The following is an 18,255-nucleotide window of genomic DNA, read 5'->3' on the forward strand; positions in this document are numbered from 1 at the left end:
TGGACAGTGTGGTGTGGCGCACAGGTGCAGTGCGCCTGTTACAGAGATTATCTATCTTAGGGAAATCTTTGATCCTACTTCTGGTTTAGCCATTTTTAACGTCATAGTCACCAAGAAAAAAAAAAAGATTTTGAACGGCTTTCAGTTTTACAGAACACTATGTCTCCTCAGACTCTTCCATTTCTGAATTCGCAGTGAAGTGGAAATATGAAATTAAGGATGTGGCAAAAAGGGGGGGAGGGTAAAGGAATAAATATTACGATCAACAACAGCAAGAAAGGTATGTTGTACATGTGAAATATAAGTTTTATCTATGATATTTCTTAATTACTGGGTCTGCTGCAGATGATCTGGCATATTCCGGGCAAGTGAGTGAGTCTTCAAATATTTAGGGAGTTGGTTTTTTTGGAGATGTGTTGATAAACCATGTAGGTGAATAAACGTTGAATTCGCCAGTAGGTATAATGATAAAAAAAAATAAATAAAGAAAATGAGGTTAGCATCCACGGTGATAGGAGAATCATCTCCAAACGATGATTTTTATAAATGATTTATGATAGTTTCTTAATACTTGCATGAGTCTAAGTTTTTTAAGTGCTTTTCATTTTTTTAGTCGTAACTGTGAAGTTTTAATCCTTCTAAGATGCCGCGGGTTATGATCAAAGGAGGTGTTTGGAGAAACACCGAGGATGAAATCCTCAAAGCAGCGGTTATGAAATATGGCAAAAACCAGTGGTCCAGAATAACATCAAAATCAGTACAGTCCCGCAAGAAGTGCGGGCAAGGTGTTGACAGCTTGTAAATAAACCGAAGATATTTATTTAGATTTTAAAAAATTTTATTTATAATTTTAAAATAATGACAACTACCCATACAGAGTGCGCAAAAACTTGAAGGAAGTGACAAGTTGAAAAATGCTGACTGCTTCGCGAGTTTAACTAATTCCACCAGACAAAGTGTGGTCGGCGCTACACGCATGTTTGACCCTGTATGTCTATGCCCTGCTAAAGCTCTCTAATATTTACGTAGCTACCATTTTGCTTAGAGCAGATCGCTGTTTGAAATGTTCTTATCATGCCGCAATCACACGCTGAATGTGGGAGCTGAATGTGGCTTGAATGTGGAAGTCATCGGCCCGATGCTTGAATTTTGCGCGTGACGCGCAAAATTCAGCAACAATTCTCAGCGACCATCGGATAATGTCGGACTAGTCTGAACTATTTGAATAGATTTAATACACATTTGGATGAAAATGAAATGGTTGCTTAGATGTAACTCCAATCTTTCCCTTAACAACAAGGTATTACTTTATAAGCAGGCTATCAGGCCAGTGTGGTCCTACGGCTGCCAGCTCTGGGGGTGTGCGGCTAACTCCAACATCAAAATAATACAGAGGGCCCAGAACTCTGTGCTGCGACGGATGGTGGTGGCGAGGTGGTTTGTCAGAAATTCTGACATCCACCGAGACCTCGGCATTGAGAGCGTCGTCGGCGCAGTGATCAGACACACAGCTTCTAGATACGAAGAACGTCTCTTGGCCCATCCTAACGAGGAAGCCATCAGACTCTTGGATAATAGTGAGGAACTACGGAGGCTTAGAAGGCGCAAGCCCTTCGAGCTGGCAACCGTAGTTCCCGATTAAGCCATTTTAATCGCAAAAATCCCCCCAGGCGGTGGCTTAGAATTAAAGTGTTTAGTTTAAGTTGTATATGTTTGTTTATACTTAGATAATCACTGATATAGTTAAGGTTTACACACATTACTGCAGGTTTACTGCGTGGTGTGTGTATACTAGATCGGCTGCCATGGGGGTGGGCACCGCGGAGACCAGGATCTGTATCGATTCTGATGGGCTCTGTGATGTTCGTCTCCGGACAGCCAAGCTAGAAAAAAGACTCAACAACTGTATATTTTTTTAGTCGATAACCGTTATTTATTTTTACAAGTTACATCTAAATATCTTATTTCTGTATAGAAGTCGATATGTTTAATAAAAAAAAAAAATTTGGATGAAAATAACCCTTAGTGAAATTTCAGCTGTTGAGCGCTGACTGTTGGCTGCCACATTCAACTGCCAAATTCAGCGTGTGATTGCGGCATATGTTACACGAGCAAGCTGCGAGGCCATGTAAGAAGGTTTCCGATTGGCTGTCATTTCGGCATGGCAATGAAGGTCAAGATACACCAGCAAGTTACAAGCGCTTGTTGAAACGACTGTATAGTGTCCAGCGACCCACCAATCATTGCTATGACGTCACGAGACACTAATCGTTGGTCTCTCCGTGTTCTTTCTCCTCCTTCACGGTGACACGTCATTCCTACACCCCGTATCTCGGCTCCTTTTCCATCGATTTTCGTAAAACTTGATACCAGTGGGTATTTTTCAACCAGAAACTTGAATTTTTAGTCACTTTTTCAAAATTCGCAAATCCAAGATAGTGGATGTGGCGTAAAATGATATCGCGGCTCCTATTGCAACAATATTCGTGGAACTTTGTACCAGGAGGTATTTTTCAACCAGCAACTCGAATTTTCAGTTAAGTTTTTGAAATTTTAAAATCCAAGATTGTGGACGAGGCCCAAATTGCTATTTTAGCTTCTGAAATTGATAAATTTATTTTTGTTAAACTTGGCCCCGTTGTCTCAAGTAGCCTATGAGTTGTACTGAAACTCTCTCATTGGGCCAGATTAATGTTCACTTTATTTGCGGCTGACCGCAAATCAACCAAACGCAAGCTGTGATGACAAAAGTTGCTTTGAACTACGAAAAATATCGATAAATTTAAATCGATTTTTTAAAAAAATTTGTGTCTATATCTTGCGTCTTTCCGATAGTAATGTTGAAGATAGGAGATAAACTTTAAATTAATGTCAATAAATTTTACTGGGCGTCTATATTATTTGGGATATTATTTTATTTTAGGCAACGAATGTTTATATTTTTAGCTTCGCAGCTCATATTTACATGGAAATTTTTTTGGCGGGATGAATATAACTCACAAATATTTTAAGGCGTTTCTATAATTCGTTCAGTAACTAAAAACCAGGATAAACCTGAATGTGACTTTGCAGATATATGCTTATGGCGCGCTCTTCCAACATATATTAATTATTAATATATTAAGAATTACTTAATTTTATAATTGCAAATTTAAACATACTCAGTTAATAGGTAGTCAATGAAAGCTGAGACTCATTAAAATTGCGCTGACCGCTTCTCTTCTGCCCACGTATTAGAGCTTTCCCGCTTGTTATATTTTTGAAGTTTAAAGAGCCTCGCCAAGTTTAGCGCCTTTTTTGGATACCCGAGTTGGTCAACGGAACAAGGCTCAAATGAAAGCTTATAGTCAAGCATACTTCCATGCAAAGTTTCAACTTGAAGTGACCCCTCGTTTAGGCTGTACAGCGTTGCCAATTGTTCATTTTGATGTGCTAAAATCAAGGAATTCTGGACTATTAGTCCAGTGCATCATAATTAAACAGACTAGTGCATCGGTCCACAAGCTGAATACTACACTACCCTGAAAATGTATAGAAATATAATTAAAGGTCATCGCGTGATCTTCTCGAAGCAGTGTTGCCAATTTTTTATTTATTTTTTTAACATAAAATGAGGGTATTTTCGAGATTTTTGGCGGAAAACGTACCTTTATGGGCCATAACTATGACGAGTATGGGCTAAAAACATTACCATATGATAGTAAATGATCGCTACTTATGGAAAAAATTGAATTCCTAAAGCAATGTTGCCAAGTTAATTTTCATTTCTTACAAAAGTTAATGATATTCTCAAGTGAATGCTCGGTAAACGTAATTTTCAAGCAACTTCTCCCATCCTGCGGGCCATAATAAATACCACCATATCATAGTACACGATTACTGTTCAAGGCAAAAATGGAATTTTCAGACCAACGTTGCCAAATTGTGAAGATTATTTTACGGTGAGACGCCGATATTTTTGAGTTTTTGGCGCAACAATTGTACTTACCCATAGGTGCTTTCGCCATACGGTGTAGGCAAAATACTACCGTACAATACTATCGGCTTGGTTTCTAAAGGAGAAGACGAATTTTTAAGCCAATGTTACCACTTCATGGCATTTTTAAGATAAAATGAAGATATTTTTCAGCTCCATTTTTGAAAAGCGAAACGTGATTCCAGTGGTTTTCTCTGTTATGGGAGGCTAGAGGGCCTCACGCCATTGTATTTAGTTTCGTTCATACCAAAAATTGAATTTGCCTGTACTCGTCAAAGTTATAAAGCCCATGAAGGCACGTTTTCCGCCAAAAATCTCGGCAATACCCTTAATCTATGTTAAAAAATAGATAAAAAACTGGCAACACTGCTTCGAAAAGTTCACGATGGCCTTTAATTGCGTTTCTATGGATAGTATTCAGCCTGCAGACCGATGTAAAAGTCTGTTTAATTATGATGAACTGGGCTGATATTCCAGAATTCCTTGATTTTAGCACATGAAAATGGAAAATTGGCAACGCTGTACATCCTAAACGAGGGGTCACTTTTGGGTCAAAGTTGAAACTTTGCATGGAAGTTTGCCTTACCATAAGTTTTTATTTGAGCCCTGTCTCGCTGACCAATTCGGGTGTACTGATGGGGAAATAGCCCAACTCGCGTTGATATCTAGAATGCCCTGGGGTCGCGATCACCGGCAAGTACGCATAGGATGACCCGTGACACAGCCTGACAATCATCCGCGAAACTGACCCCTCCTTGGCCGCTTGGTTGCCGCTATATTGCGGCGCCAAAAAGCTCTGGCCCTGATGCGGTACGCGCCAACCAAAACACCTGCCTGCGTTCACCTCGGAAATACGCGATCTCTCACGTATATCCGAGGTGCCCCTAACAGGGGCGTACTCTCTAGCTAGAATGCGTCTCTGTTACACGCCCCTCCCTGAGAAAAGAAAGAGAAGAAAAAAAACAAAGCGGTAGGTGGTGCACTGAACCTAAGATTTTTGAAGTCACGTCACTCCATGCGTGCCTCTCGGCAGTCAGTACCCCTGCATTACTGTATTCAGATACTTAAAAATAGGTTACAAAATTTCAATAATCCCCCCATAATTTGATTTTTACATTTTCATCCCCAAACTAATAACTAATTTACAAAAAAAAAACTGATGCATCCGCTCCCCCTGAGTGATCTGCCGAGCGCGAGCAGCCGCCAACTGTCGGTTGTCCGAGCGCCTTGCCGTTACTCCAGAATCGCCATCCGTCCAGTCCCTTGTGCGTGGTTTGCCATTGACCCTCGTTCGTTACGCTGCAGAAAAGGTTCCCAAGAAAAGTAGGTTGCCAAGATTGAGAAAAGAACGCCCACAAGTCGCGCCAACCACACCAACCATGAAGAGGCTTCTAACGTTGACATCTCCCGGGTTGACAGAAAATGTCCGCTACCATGACTGAGTGAAGAACGCCAAAAGTTGCGCCCTCCGACCATGTAGACTTGCAGAGTCTTCCGCTGCTTGACAGCCCGGTATGGCCAAAGACCAGAAGAGGTGCTCTAGTGTGGTGGCCCTAAACAGGGCCGTTGGAAATGGGGCTAGCCGGCCGGCTGCATGATGTCCACAGGTGAGAGATGTGGTCCGTGTGGTTGACGGGAGCGGAGTGTCCAGAGTCCGTGTGGTCACGACCTATATAGCCGTAGTTGAGACTGAGTCGGCCAATCAGGAGCGAGCATGGGCTGCGTCGCCAGAGGTGAGCGGTGATTGGCCGCTACAGTACTTCCCTGCAGTTGAGACGGAGTCTCTGTGGGGTGGTTGGAGAAGTGAGTGGTGAAATTGGATGTTGGAGTGAAAACAGGATTGGAAAATGTGTGTAAAGTGGATGAAAAGTTGAGGATTGAGGGAGTAATGATGGAACATTTGAGGACTTGATTGAATGATTATATGAGTTGAGGGATGGTTGATTGAGTGAGTTGAGGATTGATCGAGTGGTGAGAAGCAGGAAATGTGTGTCAGCGTGCCGGGGAGCGCCATTCGACCCGGGTGACACACGGTTGAAGTTTAGTGACCATCATCTTTCCGGGCAAGGAGGTTGGTGCTCGGGACAACAAGTTGGGAACGTGCTGTGTTCTGCGGCAACTTTCTGGAGCGTGTTCATTTGCGCGGCGGAGAGGGATGGATATGATGCGGTGATGATGCTGGAAGCGTTCAATGCTCATGCTAAGATGATCAAATATGACTGTTCCAGTGAGATATTTGAATTTGAGTGCTTCAGTTCAAATGACTTGAGAGAAGGTTGAGCGTGTTCTTGAGGTGAGGATGCAGAATGAAGTGAACCATAAGGCTGAGCGTGTTCACTCACGTCGGGAGTCACCAATATGGCCAAAGACCAGAAGAGATGCTCTAGTGTGGTGGCCCTAAACAGGGCCGTTGGAAATGGGGCTAGCCGGCCGGCTGCATGATGTCCACAGGTGAGAGATGTGGTCCGTGTGGTTGACGGGAGCGGAGTGTCCAGAGTCCGTGTGGTCACGACGTATATAGCCGTAGTTGAGACTGAGTCGGCCAATCAGGAGCGAGCATGGGCTGCGTCTCCAGAGGTGAGCGGTGATTGGCCGCTACACCGGGAATAGAATGAATCTCGTTCTCGCAGTAGCCCCAGATTAGAGAATCCTGCACCACCATAGGCCCTCTGGATGACACCATCCTAGGGACGTAGACCAGCAGCCAGTCTGAGAGACGATGACGTATGCTCCAGAAATACCTCAAGACCGGAAAACTAGCATAGTCCTGAGGCTCCACGATCAGTCAGACCAAGAGATGAGACCCAACGGCCGGGGCGGGTATAAACAGACAGCTCCACAATATTGCGCAACTTGCACCCGGAACTAGACATTTAAACGATTCCCTCTGTGCCAGCACCCCCAACCGACTGCTGCATCATCCTGGATCCCCATTGCCACTCAAGGGAATTGGAGCACCTCAAAATTAGACTCATTAGAGGCCGAAACCCAATAGGTTTCTGAAATGAACAATTACATACATTACAAAATGCATTTTTACAAATCAAAAATAAACTGAGAGGAAGTCCTAATTTAAAGAAAAAAAAAAAAAAAACAGAATAAAAGACACATAATAAATGGAATCTAAGAATAAATAATCTGCATACTCGCATTCTAAAAGAGTGTGGTTCATTGCTTCAACTTTGATATTTTTTAGCCTTCTTTTTAAAAAACTCAAACCATCGTAATGTTCTCTTATTTATAAAATCCTTAGTCCTAATTATTTAATTTTCATACAGCTAAACCCCCTCATTCCCTGGTCTCTTGGGAAGGAGGGGAGGGGGTCAAAACTCGACGCCATCCATCACCGCCATTTTGTATCAGACAAAACAGACGGAAAAACTGTCCATCCTTTTATGACAGTAGAAAGATGAATAAAAACTGGTACCTAACAAAAGTAGGTAAAAAATTTCCTGCTCAGCAAGATAATCGATTCGATCGCCCTGCAGACGGACTTCCAATAGTCGCGGATGTATAAAATATGCTATTAAAATATACCACAGGAGCATCTTATAACAGACGAAAGTCACAAAAACTGTCCGATTTTTTAATTCCGTAAAAAGTCAAAGAAAAAAACTCCGGAACAGAAAATGTTTAATTTGTTTATTTTGTTTTGTAGTTTTCAAAAAAAAATCTGAAAATCAAAGAATATTTTATCGTGGCCTGTAAAAAAAACATCGTTATTAGGATAAAAAAGTTATACGTTTTGATACCGAACATCCTGGATTGATACTATCCCCCAGGATTGAATTTCCTCCTAAATCTCCAATCCTTAGGAGGCAATCTCCTCCGAGAAAAATTTTGATGCGAGAGTTTTGATGCCTCTATTCCAATTTCTTGCTGATCAAAATGACCATTTTTTACAATAGAACCTACGAATTCCTTAGGGAATATTTGAATAATGTGAAGATATCCTTCCTGAGTTTCAAATGCGGCTGGTTTCTCCTCATATTTGCAAATCTTGAACGTGTCGGGATCTCCACGCTTCGTAATGTGCTCGACAATTCCTTCGTTCGTGCCAATTTCCATGGAGGTCTCTGAAACACTGCTCAAAGAAGCATTAGACCCAAAATTCTCTTCCTTTGTTAAAAACATCTCCTCAAACTCAAGCACGACGGTTTCTATTTCTCGTTTACTACTCTCAGGCAAGTCCGGACGTTGCCTACGGTATTTGCATAAAAATTTACCCCAAAAATCTTTCTTGTAGACGGTTTTTTTTGCTAAATGGGTCAGTTGCGCTGGTCACAGAATCGTGTTTCGATGATAAAATAATAAGATATGTCCGGATAGCAACTCTCTACGTTCGATATTAACCGAGATATCACGCTTTGAAAATTTCGGTTTATGACGTCATCCCCCACGGCAGTGACGCCCTTGGTTTCTTCCACCATGCTTGCATTCGAGTTTTACATTGAGTACAAATGTGCGTCACACCAATTGATGAAAGCAAGGCAACGGTCCGGATTAATGTTTACACCTAGTTTCGCAATTCTTTTGGCGTTCGTTGGCGCGTCAGTGGCACTCGCTCCACTTTTGTTTTCGCTTACCTTCTCCATTTCTGTGTCAGCAAGGTCAGCGTCACACTCATCGTGAACCGAAAAACACATATGGACGGAGTTAAACAGAAAGGAACCAAGCCACATCGGGATCGAACCGAGAAAAAGAGATTTAAAGGTTAGCTCCTGCATAAGACTCAATGTAAAAGATAAACTTCAAGATTCAAGATTCAAGATATTTTTATTGCACCGGATAAAAACATATGTATAAAATGTTGTGATACAATTACATAATTAGTCATAAAAGCATAAACTTAGTGTTAGAAATCATCAATATCATAGATGCACTTTGGTACAAGGAATTCAAATCTAGGTAATGCTTGAAACTGCTAATTGTTTCACACTTTATAATTTCATTAGGTAATTTGTTAAAGAGTTTAATACCTGTATTTAAAAAGGATTTTTGAGTAAAGGCATTCTCATTTTTCAATACACTTAGCTTATTCCTATTTCTTGTGGGATAATCATGTACATCGGATTGTTTCTGGTAGTCAGATTGATGAGTAAATACATATAGACAGGTATGAGAGATATACAGCGAGGGGACTGTAAGAAGTTTCCTATTTACAAATAAATTCTTACAAGAGGTATCTTTCAAAAGATTAAATATTGTTCTGAGTAGTTTTTTTTGGATGATGAAAATTGTTTCAATATGCGTTTTACTGGTAAAGTACAGGATTGAATATCTGACTAATGAAAGAAATAGGGTGAGGTAAAGATTTATTAGAGAGAGAGTTTCTAAGTATTCTAAATTTGAAGATAATTGAGTGAAGTTTATTTGAAATTGCTGATAGTTGTGTATTGAATTTTAAGTCTTGATCGAAGAAAATTCCTAGAAATTTTTGAGAGTGAACTATGATCAGGCTGATATTATTCATCATAATTGTGCTTTGATTAAATCTAGATTTTGGACAATTGAATATTATAAGACATGTTTTATTAAAATTAGGAATCATATAATTGTCAAAGAACCAGTCAGTTAGCTTTTGAAAAATTACATTAAGTTTAAAAAAAAATTCATTAATATTTGTCCCTGAGATTATTATTGATACATCATCTGCAAATAGTATTGTGATGCCGAGATCTTTGGGGAGTGCATCAATTATATCATTTATATAGATGAGGAATAGGAGAGGTCCTAGGACTGAGCCTTGGGGGACTCCGACTTTGACGGCCTCATAAAGGGATTTTATCCATTTACTGTTTGGGTATTTTAGGAGAAGAGCCTGTAATCTATGTTGTAAGTAGGAGCAGATTAGTTTGAGGGCTGATTCATCGAATCCATAGTGTTTTAGTTTATATAGTAGTAATTCATGATTTACTGTATTAAACGCAGCACTGAGATCACAATACAATACGACCGTAATCAGTTTATTTCTGTAGTTATGATGTAATATTCTAAATTTTTCTTGGATTGCAGTATGGGTGCTCTTGCCTGGGATAAATCCGTGCTGGTTACTGTGAAATAAATGATTATTGATAAAGAATTTTACGATCTGTTTATGGATTATTTTCTCAAAGATTTTATTAATTGGATTATTAATAGCAATGGGTCTGTAATTTTCCATTAGGTACTTTGGACCTTTTGTATGTGAGGGGATGATTGTCGACTTCTTAAGTTCATTTGGATAAGTGGATGAATTTACAATTAAATCAAAAATCTTTGTTAGAGGTTTGCTGATTTCTTCATTTACTAGTTTGATAAAGTTCATGGGAGTTTTGGAATGGGTTGTTGATTTACTATTTTTTAATTCTTTGATTATTGATTCAATATTTGAAAAGGACACTTTTTTAATGCTTAAAGAGTGCTATATCTGATTTTCAGGTAGTTTTGGTTGATTTGTTCGTGGCTTGTTGTTTTTATACGTTTCCTCAAGTAATTTGGGGACTTTGGAGATGAAGTATTCATTGAATTTTTGGGCTAAGATTTCGTTAGTAGTTACAGGTAGTCCATAGTATATCATTGATTTTATCGTTCTTAGACGTACCTACGAGGGGCGTTCAATAAGTAAGTATCCCCCCTCTCTAAAATCCATTAAAATGGACGTTTTTCTGTACTGTTTTCGTGTTTACGTGTTTTTCTCCAAATTCATCTTTTCGGGTTCAAAAAATCTTAACCCATCAGGTCTCACGCATATTCACTATCACAATAATGGTGAGAGCCTAAGTCAATGACTTATATAGTGTAAATTCGGCCGACGTAGACATAAGCCCCGATGGCTAAGTAGGTAGGGTGTTAGGTTCGTAAACTGTAGGTCCCAGGTTCAGGCCAAAATTTGCCAGTCGGTACTTGCCATGTCGAGTCTTCGATACTTGCAGATATACAATTGAAAATTTTTTTCATCAAAAATTCGATAAATTAAACCATTTTTTGCTATTATTGATCAATAATGATACATATGATATGGGTGCAGTGTGCATACCTGCAGTGACTATTTACTAAATTTAAAACAACAATTGGCTAGAAATAAGTAAACACGCCTGGGAGTTAGGCAACATCCATTCATGCCGGGCGTCCCCGTTTACTAATTCTAAGACAACAGTTGGTTTCAATACAATAAACGCGCATTCCCGTCCAACACGCCGTTTACTAATTTTAAACAAACCATTAACTTGAAGCCAGTAAATGCACGTGGGAGTTACGCAACTGTTTCCTATTTCTAAGTAAACAGTTTACCTAGATCAATACGACGGATACTCACTTCAAACCAACGATAATTTCTTAAATTTAGGAAATATTTTCACGGCATGGAATGTTTCCTTTTTTTAAGTAAACGCTTTCTTCTTTTAAGGGGACGTGGAGCGTTGGATTGAGAAAACGCTATTTCTTGATCCAAGGTAACTCCGTTGTCTTAGTTCAAACCTCCGTTTCTTGTCGATACTTTTTAAGTATCCAGTTTACTTGGTCTAAGACGGCTCCGCCTTGTATTTAGAAAACAAATTTTTTAGTGTAATAGAAGTATGTTTTGTGATGTTTGTAGGGGTGTGTGTGGCCGGAAAGGGCTACAGAACTAGGGAATCAACGATTGAAAACAGTGAAGCGTTGTTCGTCCTGAAATTTCGAAACTAATTCAACATGGCTGGTGGTAAAGCAGGTGTGGCGACTCAAGCTCACCGGGCTTTCCTGCCACTCTCTCGGCCAATCAGCGCCTCGCACTGCCGCGCTCACCGATCTGGCCTCCCACTGGCTCCCGCTCCCAGCGCACGGCGCTATATAGCGGCCGACTCTCAGCACCTTGCTTCACCGTACGTTGACACTGTCCCGCGGCCACACGTTCCGGCACTGCCTCCAGCGCTCCCGCTCGTTCTAGCACCGCTCAGACCTGCTCCAGCTCTTCACACTCTAAAACGGCCCTTCTTAGGGCCACCAAGTTTCGAGCACCCTCAGTGGTGACCTCCGACTCCGAATACGCCTATCCTTCTGATCATTCACGGACACTGTCTCATCAGCAGCTTAACTTACTCACATCATCATTCCGCTGCCACTGAAAGTTACCGCTTCCTCAACTAACTGGAAACTCCTCAGCATGGCTTCAGGAGGAGATAATTTTGACGACATCGATCCAGCTCTGAAGGCAGCAAACGATAAGAATCTGGCCCTCCTCGACCAGATGAAAATAATGCGAGAGGAAATGAACTTCTATCAGGCAGAGCTCGCTAAAAGGCAACCCCCATTGCCACCGCCAACTCCGGCGAAAAGAAAAACATAAAGCTACCACCGTTCAATCTAGAGAAACCGCAGCTATGGTTTTCACAGGTTGAATCCATTTTCACCGTTTGGAACATTTCAAACGAGATGATGCGATATTCTCTCGTATCATCTCAACTGGAAACTCGTGTCGCTAACGAAGTAGAGGACATTCTCGTATCACCTCCCACTGACACGCCATACTCCAAGCTAAAAGCCGAGCTGATTCTTCGCCTGTCCAAATCGGAAACGCACCGCGTTCGACAACTACTCACTGAAGCAGACCTAGGCGATAGCACACCTTCGCAATTTTTGCGTAGGCTAAAAGCGTTAACTGGCACTACGAAAGTAGATGAGCAGCTCATGAAGACTCTCTGGCTGCAACGTTTACCTCGCCAAGCACAAGCCATCTTACAGACGCACTCCCAAGAAACGTCAATCGATGAACTGGCCAAAATCGCCGACCGAATTTTGGAAGTTGTCCCGGCTCCATCTGTCTGCGCCGCTACCGCGCCACCTGAGCCTCACACATCCAAACTGGAGAAAATGCTCTTAGCTTTGACAGAACGACTCGACCAGCTTGAAATGAGTCAGAAAAAGTTGCACCGCGACCTGTCTCGCTCACGGTCACGCTCTCGTTCCCGCTCAGAAAACGACCGTCGTAATGGTGTCTGCTTTTACCATCACAAGTTTGGCGATGAAGCACGTGCATGCCGTCAACCTTGCAGTTACAAACCCAAGTCCACGCCGACAAACTCCACCGGCAACCAGTAGTGGCGGCCGCTGGTTGCTCCACAGAATCCAACCGCCTCTTTGTCACTGACGCCCGCAGCAAGAAGCGATTTCTGGTTGACACTGGCTCAGACGTCTCCTGCTACCCCCGGCGGTTCGTCCAGCAAAATTTACAGGACACTGGCTATGAACTAACAGCAGCAAATGAATCTACAATCCGGACTTATGGTCACATTCCGCTCAATCTGCACCTCGGTTTACGCCGTGATTTTGACTGGAAGTTTGTCATCGCCGACGTGGCGACCCCGATCATTGGTTCCGATTTCCTTGCTCAGTTCCAGTTGCTTCCTGACTGTCACAACAAAACTCTGGTGGACAATATCACAGGACTCAAAACGCACTGCCAACCGGCAAAAGTTTTTCAAGAAAGCGTCAAGGCTGTCACCGCCTCCGAAGACTGCGCAATCCTGGCCGAGTTCCCTGAGCTCACCCGTCCATCCGGCGTTTCCAGACAGCCCAAGCATTCCACTTGCCATCACATTCGGACGACCCCTGGCCCTCCAGAATCCTGTCGTCCACGAAGACTCCTGGCTGATCGACTTCGCATCGCCAAAGCCGAATTTGAAGCGATGGTCAAGGACGGTACTGCAAGACGCTCCGAGAGCCCTTGGGCCTCTCCCTTGCACATGGTACCCAAAAAACCCGACGGCTGGCGTCCATGCGGAGATTACCGCGCGCTGAACGCACGCACAATCCCCGACAAATACCCAGTCCGGCACATCCATGACTTCAGTCAAAACCTGGGAGGATGCAAAGTGTTCTCCAAGATCGACCTAGTGAAGGCCTACACTCAGATACCAGTCAACCCTGACGACATCCCGAAAACGGCCATCACAACACCGTTTGGTCTTTTCGAGTTCCCATACATGAGCTTCGGCTTACGGAACGCAGGCCAAACGTTCCAAAGATTTATCGATGAAGTACTGCAAGGTCTCGACTTTTGCTTTGCGTACCTCGACGATATCCTGATCTATAGCCGCACACAAGCTGAACATGACGTACACTTGAGGATTCTATTCCAACGACTCTCCGAGTATGGCATACTCATCAACGCCAAGAAAAGTGTATTCAGCGTGCCCTCTCTCTCTTTCCTCGGCTACGAAGTTTCCGCCGAAGGCATCCGCCCACTTCCAGACAGAATCACTGCCCTGATGGAATTTCCGCCTCCGAAAGACGCCAAGGGACTCAGAAGGTTTCTAGGCATGGTCAACTTCTACCGACGTTTCCTGCCCAAAGCCGCCGCTTACCAAGCCTCCCTACACGCCTCTCTTTCTGGCCTCAAAGGAAACCAGCCGATCAACTGGACACCGTCCTTGTTAGCAGATTTTGAAGCCTGCAAAAAGAGCCTCGGAGACGCCACTCTCCTAGCTCACCCTGTATCAGATGCTCCACTCAGCATAGGTCTCTTCACTGACGCCTCAAAACAGAGCGTAGGTGGCTGCCTGCAGCAAAAAGTTAATGATGTCTGGCAACCCCTAGGTTTCTTCTCCAAGAAACTCACGCCAAAACAGCAAGAATGGCCCACGCCTCACAGAGAGCTACTTGGGGTCTATGAAGCTATTCAGCATTTCCGTCCAGCACTTGAAGCACAGCATTTCACCGTGTTCACAGATCACAAACCGCTAACCCATGCTTTCACGCAGAAGAAGGAGAAGCTCCCACCTGTTCAGATGAACCAACTTTCGTTCATCTCACAATTTACTACGGACATCCAGTACATTCCTGGATCAGCCAACGTTGTCGCTGATGCCTTTTCAAGAGTTGAAGCCGTCTCTCTTCCTAACACAGTGGACTTCCACACCCTCGCTCAAGACCAAAGAGATGACACGGAACTCGCAGAACTTCTGAAGCCTTCCAAGGACCAGCAGTCACTCAAGTTGGAACTGGTTCCCATCCCTGGCTCAGATGTACAACTGTACTGCGATACAAGCACGCCTAAGCCACGTCCCTACGTGCCTTCTGGACTCCGGCGCCAAGTCTTTGACTCAATTCACGGACTCAGTCATCCTGGCATCAAGGCTTCAGCACAACTTGTGTCTTCCCGGTTTATCTGGCCTAACGCGCGGAAAGATTGCCGCACCTGGGCCCGATCCTGCGCAGCCTGCCAACGTGCCAAAATTTCACGCCATGTTCAAGCCCCTCTTGGAACTTTCCCAGCTGTCTCAAACCGCTTCCAACATGTGCATATAGATCTGATCGGCCCTCTGCCTTACTCCAAAGGTTACCGCTACTGCCTCACCGCAGTAGACCGTTTCACCCGCTGGCCTGAAGTTTGGCCCCTTCAAGGCATCACCGCTGACGAAGTTGCAGATGGACTCCTCAACTGCTGGATCTCCCGCTTTGGTTCACCCGTCCGCATCACTACCGACCAAGGTCGCCAATTTGAGTCTCAACTCTATCGCTCACTTGGCAAAACCTTGGGCACAGAACGGCCGAGAACTACAGCATATCATCCAATCGCCAACGGCATGATCGAACGCTTACACCGGCACCTGAAAGCAGCTCTTATGTGTCACCCTGATACAACTTGGGTTGAAGCTCTACCCATAGTGCTCCTTGGAATCCGTTCCAGTTTCAAAGAAGACATCAAAGCCTCACCAGCCGAGTTACTCTACGGAGAACCTCTCCGACTACCCGGCGAACTCCTAGCTCCTAGCACCGCTAGTGACCAAGAAGAACCTTCTGAATTTGTCAACCGACTTCGCAAACAAATGGCCACCCTCCGACCTACTCCTGCGTCACGCCATTGCCAGCCCAACACCTTCATCTTCAAAGACCTCGCAACTTGCGATCATGTCTTTCTTAGAGATGACACGGTTCGGCGCTCTCTCCAACCTCCTTTCTCAGGACCACACCCACTACCCAGTCACCCGCCGTGACGATAAAACAGTCACCCTGATGATTAAGGGCAAGGAATCACGTGTCTCCATTGACAGGGTCAAACCAGCCTACCTCATGGCCAACGAAATCCCTGCCGTCAAGACTCAGGTTCCGCAAGAACTTCCAGGCCCGGCCGCACCGCAAGTCCAACCCGCCCCGCCCAGCAAAGCAGAAGTTAAGATACCGAAACCTGTAGTTGAGACACCAAAACCAGCGAACGAAGAATCCTACAAGACACGCTCTGGACGACGCGTCCAATTTCGCTTTCCACCCTCCACACTCGTGGGGAAGTGATTTTACTAACAAGCCAATGTTTCTCTCACTCTGTTTCAGCCCATTTCCTGGTCCCAGCTCTTTGACCAGAGACGTGACTCCGTCACTTCCCAGGGGGCTGCTGTGGCGACTCAAGCTCACCGGGCTTTCCTGCCACTCTCTCGGCCAATCAGCGCCTCGCACTGCCGCGCTCACCGATCTGGCCTCCCATTGGCTCCCGCTCCCAGCGCACGGCGCTATATAGCGGCCGACTCTCAGCACCTTGCTTCACCGTACGTTGACACTGTCCCGCGGCCACACGTTCCGGCACTGCCTCCAGCGCTCCCGCTCGTTCTAGCACCGCTCAGACCTGCTCCAGCTCTTCACACTCTAAAACGGCCCCTCTTAGGGCCACCAAGTTTCGAGCACCCTCACAGGAAAAGATTCGGGCAAATCGAAAGTCAAAGCAGTTTCACGATCTGCGACGCTGAGTTCGCCCTTGAAATTTCAAGCGTATTTTTCACTGAAATTTCACGTGAAATTTCACTGAAATTTCAAAAGGCTTTTTATTTTTCAATTTTTTTGAAAAATTGAATTTTTGTTACCAAATAAATGCAAAATAAGACTTGCACATGAATTAGTGTAAGTTGAACCTCTCTGGGGAAATTTGGATAAATATTAAGTCGTGTGAAGTGTATTTTGGTGTTGTTAGGTTGCTCCGCCATAATCCTTGCGCCACTTCCGCTCCCCTCACCTCACCATGCACTACCTACCGGTTCCAAACATAACCTCAAAAATTAACAAAACCGTGCTGTTTGTTTCGTAGCTGTGCTGTGATCTGTGAATACTGTGATATTTTTTCATAATTCAATTGTGTTATTGTATTTTTTCCTTCATGGGAAAATACAAAGATAAAATACGAAGAATTCAGAACAGCCTGAAGAATTTCCGTATGTTACCTAAGATGAAAAATAAATTATTCACAAAACATTAATGAAAAACATTTGCTATCACAGACACGGATAAAAATGCAGAGTAGCATTTTTGATTTATGACAAAAAAACTCAGCTAAAAATTGGGAAGCACATGGCATTTGATGAAAAAAATAAATGACTTGAATATTGCAGCAAAAAAACAGTTTCATTTGTAATAATTTATTTTCAATTTTTGAAAAAGTCCTCTCACCTTTCTCATTCATTAAAATGTGAATAAAATCTCTCAGTCTAAGTTTTTACACTTACTCAAATAAAGCAAATCAAACCCTGATCGACTCATTCAAATTCTAATTCTTCTTGAGAGCGGCAAAATTTAAATGAGCCAATCAGGTGCTTTGCTTTGATAGAATAGCATAGGACGAGTAGGCTTTCCTTAATCAACTATTTGTTTCTCTAGAGAAAAGAGAGAGGTGTCACAATGGAACACAGTAGTCATTCATTCATGGATTCCTCACTCATAGATTAAATAGTCTCTTCATTTTATGCTTCAGTCTCACTCTCGAGTGTGGCGAGTCTGGGAGTTCACCCTCTCCTTTATTCTTAGTTGTTTCTTCGTTTTTTCGCATTTAGGTGAAACTTATAAGATTCGGGCAAATCGAAAGTCAAAGCAGTTTCACGATCTGCGACTCGGACACGTTTCCCAGGCGACAAAAGTGCATTTCACAAAATCAAAAAAGACTTAAACTCCTTAATGTGGGAGTATAAGCATAAAAATACAGCTGAATTTCTGAAAGGCCTAGATGCCAAGCCCTCCTCGGATTACTCGCTATGGAAAGCTATACGGTACCTTAAAAACACGGCCGTCTATTCTCCTCCTTTTAAAAAGGAGGATGGTAGTTGGGCTGAAACTGATAAAGAGAAGGCGGAGGTCTTTTCCGAGCATTTGGAGAAAATTTTCTGCCCCAATGAGGATATTCTGGGTGCACACCTGGAAGAATTGCCCCAACCTGTTCCTCTTCCTGAGGAAAAAATTGCTCGTTTCACACATGATGAGGTCAGAGATGAGATAAAATTTCGTGTTAAACGAAAGAAGGCTCCCGGAAGAGACCAAATTGGGGGAGAAATTCTTAGAGTGCT

At 43.3% G+C, this 18,255-nt stretch overlaps 1 protein-coding gene and 1 long non-coding RNA gene across 7 annotated transcripts in view; one reads left to right on the forward strand and one right to left on the reverse strand.

The window, feature by feature from the left end:
• The first annotated feature begins 140 nt into the window (after nt 1–140).
• LOC140224319 (uncharacterized) lies at nt 141–17,743 on the forward strand. The gene is made up of 3 exons (XR_011899618.1): nt 141–280; nt 11,553–11,666; nt 16,621–17,743. It is a non-coding gene; the product is annotated as an uncharacterized lncRNA (long non-coding RNA).
• The window catches only part of LOC109036229 (protein D3), a 36,379-nt gene continuing 18,410 nt past the window's right edge, over nt 287–18,255 (reverse strand). For all 6 annotated transcript variants that reach the window (XM_072298786.1, XM_072298783.1, XM_072298785.1 and 3 more), the window contains one exon: nt 287–8,060. In XM_072298786.1, the coding sequence (XP_072154887.1) occupies nt 7,888–8,060 (173 nt within the window). In that variant the 3' untranslated portion in view covers nt 287–7,887. The remainder of the gene's footprint in view (nt 8,061–18,255) is intronic.

The sequence above is a fragment of the Bemisia tabaci genome, chromosome 3 (genome assembly GCF_918797505.1).
Source record: "Bemisia tabaci chromosome 3, PGI_BMITA_v3".
In the NCBI taxonomy this organism is placed as follows: Eukaryota; Metazoa; Arthropoda; class Insecta; order Hemiptera; family Aleyrodidae; genus Bemisia; species Bemisia tabaci.